The 8,505-nt window shown below is 36.3% G+C and overlaps 1 protein-coding gene across 1 annotated transcript; it reads left to right on the top strand.

Annotated features, from left to right (window-relative positions):
* Nucleotides 1-4,749: 4,749 nt before the first annotated feature.
* On the top strand, nucleotides 4,750-4,884 carry LOC112310815 (thymosin beta-4-like). Its single transcript, XM_045200963.1, has one exon. The coding sequence runs from the start codon at nucleotides 4,750-4,752 to the stop codon at nucleotides 4,882-4,884; it is 135 nt and encodes a 44-aa protein (XP_045056898.1).
* Nucleotides 4,885-8,505: the final 3,621 nt, after the last annotated feature.

Below are 8,505 nucleotides of genomic sequence, written 5' to 3'. Positions count from 1 at the left end.
CAACAAACAAATGTTGGAGAGGATGTGGAGAAAAGGGAACCCTACATTGTTGGTGGGAATGCAGACTGGTGCAGCCACTGTGGAAAACAGTATGGAATTTCCTCAGAAAACTAAAAATGGAACTGCCCTTTGACCCAGCAATCCTGCTGCTGGGATTATACCCTAAGAACCCTGAAACACCCATCCAAAAGGACCTATGCACCCCAATGTTCATAGCAGCACAATTTACAATAGCCAAGTACTGGAAGCAACCTAAGTGCCCATCAGCAAATGAGTGGATCCAAAAACTATGGTACATTTACACAATGGAATTCTACACAGCAGAGAGAAAGAAGGAGCTCATACCCTTTGCAATGGCATGGATGGAACTGGAGAGCATTATGCTAAGTGAAATAAGCCAGGCGGTGAGGGACAAATACCATATGATCTCACCTTTAACTGGAACATAATCAACAAAAGAAAAAAGGAAACAAAATATAACCAGAGACATTGAAATTAAGAACATTGTAATAATAGCCAGAGGGGAGTGGGGAGGGGATAGTGGGGAGAGGGGTCTATCGGAGCTACTGTAAATGACACAAGGACAAAATCAAGGGGGAGGGTAGAGGTGGGGGAGGGAGGTGAGACTGGCTGGGGTGAAAATGCAGACAATTGTAACTGAATAAAAATTAATTAATTAATTAATTAATTAAATAAAATATCAGATAAAAAACCACAAATCTCCTTAAAACCACACTTTGAAAAATAATGGTGCAAAATGAGAGCAGAAGAGATCTAAGAGCAGAACCTTGGGACATGCCACAATTTAAGAAGAATGTATATGGGTGATCAAGTAGGAAGCTATATAGAGGAAAACCAGGAGAGAATTCTTTCACAAAAATGAGGCAGATTAATTTCAGTAAGCAGGTGAGGTCAATAATGCCAAATATTCCAGATATATTAAAAGTAAGACCAAATAAATCCATTGGATTATACTACAAATGTGGGGAAGATAGTTGATGACTTGGTAATAAGAATTTCACTATGAGGAAAATGGTAGATTGTAGTGGTTTATGGAAAGAATTGAGATGAGGTAATGAATGCAATAAACAGACTTTTCAAGAAATGTAACTACAAAGGTGAAAATAATAGAGAAGCAGTTGGAAGAGATCATGGTATCCTAGACTGAAGACTCCTGGAGGGTAGGGTCTGTTTGCTTTTATCCCCAAGACCAAGTCTAGTCTCACTAAATGTTTGCTGAATGAAATAATTATTCCAGTTTTATGTATTTATGTATTTCTCTCTGCAATAACAGTTTAGTTTGAGTAGTCTTCAATGACTCTTAGTGGCAAAGTTTGAGGGGGCAAACGGTTGATATTACTGAACTTGTTAAACACTTAACAGTGATTCGAGAAGGAAGAAAGGTGTTTTACCTTCAACATCTGAGGGACTAACTAGTGGGGTCCTTACTGCATTTTGTTCAATTGGTGATTGAGACAAAATGTGTGAATATTGGAAGAAACAAATGTAGACATGTGGGTAGGGCCAGATCATAGAGGTCTTTCAATTTCACATAAAATTTTTGTTACACCAGACAATTAAAAGTTTTTGAACAGAGAAGTAACAAAACCCACAGGTATTTAAGTGGCTGTTTTAAACTTAGTCATCTTAGATCCAATCCTACCTGCCTTGGAGGAAATGTATCTCTTATGTCCTTGGTCACAGTATCTCTTGCCATTTGCTGAGAGGCAGTGAAATACACTGGTCAAAAGCAGGGCCTCCAGAGTCAGGCAGACTTCCTTTTTTTTATTTTTTTAATGCCTGTATTAGTTTCAGGTATATAGCATAGTGATCAGACAATCATATATTTTACAAAGGGTTTCTCCCGCTATTTCCAATACCCACCTGAGACCATACATAGCTGTTATAATATTATTGACTATTATTGACTATTATTTATGCTGTGGTTTACATCCCCATGACTATTCTGTAACTGCCATTTTGTACTTCCTAATCCCCTAAACTTTTTCACCAAGTCCCCAAACCCCCTTCCCTTCTGACAACCATAAGTCTGTTCTCTGTATATATAAGTCTGTTTCTGTTTTGTTTGTTTATTTTGTTCTCTAGATTCTACATATAAGTGAAATCATATGGCATTTGCCATCCCCTTATTTCACTTAGCATAATACCCTCTGTATTCATCCATGCTGTTGCAAATGGTAATATTTCATTCATTTTTATGGCTGAGTAATATTCCATTGCATATATGTACCATTTCTTTATCAAGTTGTCTATTGATGGGCACTTGGGTTGCTTCCAGGTCTTGGGTATTGTTCATAACACTGTGATGAACATTGAGGTGTGTATATTCATTTGAATTAGTATTTTAGGTTTCTTCAGATATATACCCAGAAGTGGAACAACTGGATCATAAGCCAGTTCCTTTTTTAAGAATGCAGATGGCCAATAGACATATGAAAAGATGTTCAACCTCACTAAGCATCAGAGAAATGCAAAGTAAAACTACAAAAAGATATCACTTCACACCTGTCAGAATGCTGATCATCAATAAATTAAAAAACAAAAAAAAGTGTTTGCAAGGATGTGGAGAAAAGGGAACCCTCATGCACTTTTGGAGGGAATATAGATTGGTGCAGACAGAATTCCTTTTAAATCTTCCTCTACCACTTATTCATGGTGTGTTTTGGCAGAACCTTTGTTTCCTCATCTAAAGTCACATTGTGAAGATTCAGGAAGATAATCTATGCAAAGTATTTTATGTGGGTCAAGTACAACATATATGTTGGCCATTACTACTCTTATTGTGGAAAACTACTCTGGTGTTCTCTCTCTCTATAGAAAGTTGCCTGCTTCTCAGCCAAAAACAATTGTTCCTTTTTCTCAGAAATTTTACATGCTTGGCAATGGCAATAGTATAGATTTTTTTAATTGTTGTATTAAATCATCTTAAACATATAACATGATATGATACCCCACATGAAGTATTGGGGTAAGATAGAAAGAAATTGTTGCTGAAAGCTTGAATACTACTGTGTCACCTTGCAAAAATGGAATCATAATGTATCCATTCTAAGCCTTTTTCATGTTTCTCTTTCCATAAAGCTTGTGGGAGAATCAGGTAATGTTGGCCAACATTATCATTCTTATCTAAGTAGACACAGAGATGTCCAAACTGAGAAAGTTAAAATATGATATAATTTTGATTAATTTTTTGATGGTTGAATAAAAAAAAAACCTCTCCTGTAGATGATCTGTGCACTCCGCAGCATATATTTCAATGTAAGTGTCTTGCTTCCATATTAGTGACAGAAAAAGAAGACAGCTCTATCTTTTCATCCAGGAGGGTATTGTAGAGTCTGCTAGTTATCTTTTGCCTATTACCAAATTTTGTGTAATTTTGAAAGGACTAAGCTATAAAGTTACTTTTTGTGGGCACACAGTGCTTAAACTGAGCATTTTATATAATGATTTATTTAGCTAATTGCATTTAGCTGAAATAAAATTACTCATCAGGCTCTGTTTCAAGGCCTTGGGCATCAAATGGAACTTTTAAAGCAATTAGAATGGTAGCACCTCTTGCTTTTGAGATCCCTGATACAGTAAATTAATATTTAAACTATAATTCAGTAGTGGCTGAGAGGACAATTTGCTGTGTATTTCTCATAACTCAATCACATCATATCTTTCCTTTAGAACTTGTTTAGTTGTGCTAGGATGGCTTGCCCATTTCCATTCCTGGTGTGGATTCTAAATCCTCAAATATTACTTAATGAAAGAAATAAAAGGTTTTTGGTTGTAAATTCATTTTCAGTACCAAAATTATTAGAAACTTGGCTTTGAGAAGTGAGTCATACCAAATAAATTTCCCTTGAAAAAATCTCCTAATAGTAAGGGAGTGGAGAAATCTCAGTATAAAGTCTAATCTGGGGTGACTTCATGCATGGACCAGTAGTCTCAAAAACTGTTACAGAAAATAGAAGATAATGGCAACCTTCTATTAGTTTTGTTTTTATAAAGCCATGTTTTTCTCCTTTGTTCTTTTTTTTTCCACCCTCAAAAATTCCTTGGCTATGAGCTTTATAGCCAGAACTGGTTACATGATTTGTGGGGCCCAGTGAAAAATGAAAGTCCAATATCCCTGTTCAAAAATTAGGAATTTCAAGATGGCAACAGGAGATCACTAAACCAATTACAAGGCCCCTCTAAGTGTGAAGCCCTGTGTGACTATACATGCCACACATCCATAAAGCCCTCCCTTTTATTAGCTTTTTTGAACTGGGAAACATTACAGATAAGATGTCACCTTTGTGTTGAGTCCAATGGTCTTCAACATTTTGGAATGACTAAGACTTCTCTTACCTCTTTCTCTCTTGTCCTTTTCTTAATGACTCCTATGTTCTATCTTGACAATTGCAATATGCTTATTTTGGGTGCTGTAAGAATACTCTATGCTTTGTTTTATTTCAGATTTTGTCTTTGGTCTTTGTGTTTAAAAACCTTGTTAAGTTGTCCCAGAGGCTGCTTAATACTATCCTCATTTTTTTTGGAGTCATTTTTCTTTTTGTTGTTCTGATTGGTTGTTGTTGTTGTCGTTTTTTTCTTCCTTATGTTCCAAGTCATTGATTTGATTTCTGGCTTCATTCACTCCACTGTTGTTTCCCTGTAAATTGTTCTTTATAACCTGTCAACAGCCACTGAACAGATTAGACTCCTCTTGATTGCACACCTCACTCCACTTCCTCCGCAACCATGTCTGATAAACCCACTATGGCCGTGATTGAGAAATCTCATAAGTTGAAATTGAAGAAGACAGAAACACAAGAGGAAAATCCACTGCCTTCCAAAGAAATGATTGAACAGGAGGAACAAGAAGGTGAATTGTAATGAGGTCCACATCACCAATATGCACTGTACATTCCAAAAGCATTGCCTTCTTATTTTACTTCTTTTGGCTGTTTAACTTTGTAAGATGCAAAGAGGTTGGATCTGTTTAAATGACTGTAATGCCCCTTTTTACATCAGAACTACTGACAATGAAGTATGCACCTGTCTCTCCCATCTGCTTCTCTGGCTGGCAGGGAAGAAAAAGAACTTGGGTGTTGCTGATGGAAAAAACTGGGTGGGATTACAATGAAATCTAGGGTAAAAACCAAGCTGGCCCGAGGTGTCCTGCAGGCTGTAAAATGTAGTTTAATCAGAGTGCCATTTTTTTTGTTAAAATGATTTTAATTATTGAAACACACAATTTTTTTTAACACAGAAATGAAAAATTTTAAAACAGGAAAAAATAAATTGTTCTTTACTTCAATTAATGTATCCTTCATTTCTGCTACAACAGGCCATGCCACCAAGAGAGGAGTAATAGCAGCTCTACCAAATACATAGAAACAAACAAAAGGAGGCTGCCAAAATGAGGAGACAAAGAAACATGGCCCAAATGAAAGAACAGTTCAAAACTCCAGGAAAAAAAAAGCTAAACAAAATGGTGATAAGCAATCTATCAGATGCAGAGTTCAAAACACTGGTTATAAGGGTGCTCAAGGAACTTAGGACCTCAGCAACATAAAAAAAAATCCAGCCAGAAACTAAAGATACTCTAATTGAAATATAGAACAATTTACAGGGAAACAACAGTGGAGTGGATGAAGTGAGAATTAAATCAAGGATTTGGGGCATAAGGAAGCAAAAAAACAACCCTTCAGAACAAGAAGAAGAAAGAATCCAAAAAAATGAGGATAGTATAAGCAGCCTCTGGGACAATTTCAAAAACTCCAACATTGGCATAATAGGAGTGCCAGGAGGAGAAGAGAAAGAGCAAGTAATTGAAAATTTATTTGAAAAAATAATGAAAGAAAACTTCCCTAATTTGGTGAAGGAAATAGACATGCAAGTCCAGGAAGTACAGAGTCCCAAACAAGATGGATGTGAAGAGGCCCACTCCAAGCACGGCATAATTAAAATGCCAAAGGTAGATAAAGAAAGAATCTTAAAAGCAGCTAGAAAAAAGCAGCTATTACCTACAGGGGAGTTCCCATAAGACTGTCAGATGATTTCTCAAAGAAACTTTGCAGGCTAAGAAGGATTGGCAAGAAATACTCAAAGTAATGAAAAGCAGGGACCTATAGCCAAGTTTGCTCTACCCAGGAAAGATATCATTTAGTATTGAAGAGCAGATAAAGAGTTTCTCAGACAAGAAAAAACTAGAGGAGTTCATCATCACCAATTCATTATTAAGAAAAAGAAGATCAAAACTATGAATGATAAAATGGCAATAAATATGTATCTATCATCAATTGAATCTAAAAAACAAACTAAGCAAACAAGAAGAACCTAGACAGAACATTGGATGCAGAGAATGTTTTGATGGTTGCCAGATGGGAGGGGATATTTGGGAATGGGTGAAGAGGTGAGGAGATTAAGAAGCACAAATAAGTAGTTACAGAATAGCCATGGGGATGTAAAGCACAGTACAGGAAATGGAGTAGCCAAAGAACTTATACACATGACCCATGGATATGAACAATGGTGAGGAGATTGCCTGAGGGACTGATGGCTGCTAAGTGGTGGGGGGCAAAGAGAGAAAAATCAGGACAGCTATAATAGCATAATCAATAAAATATAATTTTAAAGAAGACAATCAGATAAAAAAATTTAAAATATGAAAAATATAAAAATATATTGCTAGAATATACCTTGAATGTGCATTGAACTTTCATGATAAAGGCCCTACTCAGTAGGCATTCATTCTCATTGGGACTTCTCTTTATCCTAGTTGTGAGGTTCATGGTAACCAATTAGATATTAGAATGTATGTAGGTTTTTCTATTTGTTTTAATCAAGAAATGTCTATAACTCTTTATCTGTTTATGATGATGTATTTTTAAACTTGAATCTTAATGCTACTTCTCTCACTTTTAACCTAAGTACTTCCTTTTGATACTAATGCCATTCCCATACATAGCAATTTTTGCTCTAGTTGTTACAGTCCCAAGCTTCAAGTTGATTTTCATCAATTATTCAGTAATTGGATTGAGGATCTGCTAAGCTTTTGAGGTAACAGATTGGCTTAGTTGAATATCTTCTTCAGGTTGTACTCTTGGAGCAGGTTTATCAGCATTGGTATATTCACTTGCAGCAGATGACATTGTTTATAGAAAAAATATGAGTGTTCCTGATTTCCCTGTTAATGTGTTATTAAATGACCTTTTCTTTTATAGGTTTGTTTCGAACTTTGTTTTATCTATTATTTTCTACACTTTTGCTATTTTCATTAACACTTTCCCATCATGTATCTCAATAACCCCGAAACTTTTAAAATTAAATCTTATTTAATAGAAGTGTCTACTACACAGCTACACATGTAGAGATTTATCTGAGAAGATTTATTTTAAGGTATATGTAATAATGTTCTCAAGAGAAGCCTTTCATGGAGGCACTCACTACTTATAAGAAAATCATGTTTTCTTGTCCTTTTTTTACTTTTTAGCAAAGAATCCAGACTCCACCTTTGCTTCAAGTCTGAGGCCACAATCTTTAGGTAATGAAGATTTAATCATTACTCTAAAGTAGAATCTTACTCATTGGTATTTCTGAGATGAACTCCATCATTTTCACTTCCCAGCACCAGTTTTCTCCTCACCAAGAAAAGAAACTCTCACTTACAGTGGAAGTCAGGTCCACTGGTCACAAATGTGGAAAACAAAGTGCAGCAGAAATAGCAAGATCTGTAAATAAATCATCCTGGGGGTGGGGCTCCATGCCAATGTTATATGGCTATAATTCATTGCTTACCAAACTCTTATAGGACCCTCAAGCTCTATTGCTTCTTTGCTGGTTGTCAATTCAGCTCAGATTCTGCAAGGTTCACCATACTTCTGGAAAGCAAGTAGATCACAACCCATCATAAACCAAGTCCAATACCCTTATAAAGCTCAAAAGCATATTTGGCAGAAGCCATACATATACGTGTGTCATAAGATATAAAAGAAGCAAGGACTCTAAGCTGTCTGCTGAAGGTGGTTCCACCCACCTTCTTGTTTTCCCCCACCTGCTAAGCTCAGGGCTTGGGGTGAACTTTTGGGTGAGGATCAATACAGAGGAATTCTATCCATCTAATTGATAGCAGGATAGTCATCAAATGTCAGGAAATTTCAAACAGGTATGAGAGATTCTGGGAATTACTGACTACTCTGTTTTCACACAAAGCTATTGGAAGATATGTATTTTTATGATACTAAGTGATATGTGGCATTTATGGTTTTCACCTAATGACATTTGTATGATAAACAGCCTGAAATACAAGGGATCGCAAGCTTAGCTCACCAGGTGTTCCTGATCATTCAGTGGAGCAGAGATGTATCCATGGTGATCTTCCTGTTTTAGCCAGAATAGGGATTCCCATATGGTTTAATGGCTTGGTGTATTTCTAGCATTTGAGAAAATACAGCACCCATTTATGAAAAAAACACTCAGCAAAGTGGGAGTGGAGGGAGCATACCTCAACAT

The sequence above is a fragment of the Desmodus rotundus genome, chromosome X (assembly GCF_022682495.2).
Source record: "Desmodus rotundus isolate HL8 chromosome X, HLdesRot8A.1, whole genome shotgun sequence".
In the NCBI taxonomy this organism is placed as follows: Eukaryota; Metazoa; Chordata; class Mammalia; order Chiroptera; family Phyllostomidae; genus Desmodus; species Desmodus rotundus.
The sequence above is the reverse complement of the archived record's forward strand: the minus strand, read 5'-3'. Positions and strand labels throughout refer to the sequence as shown.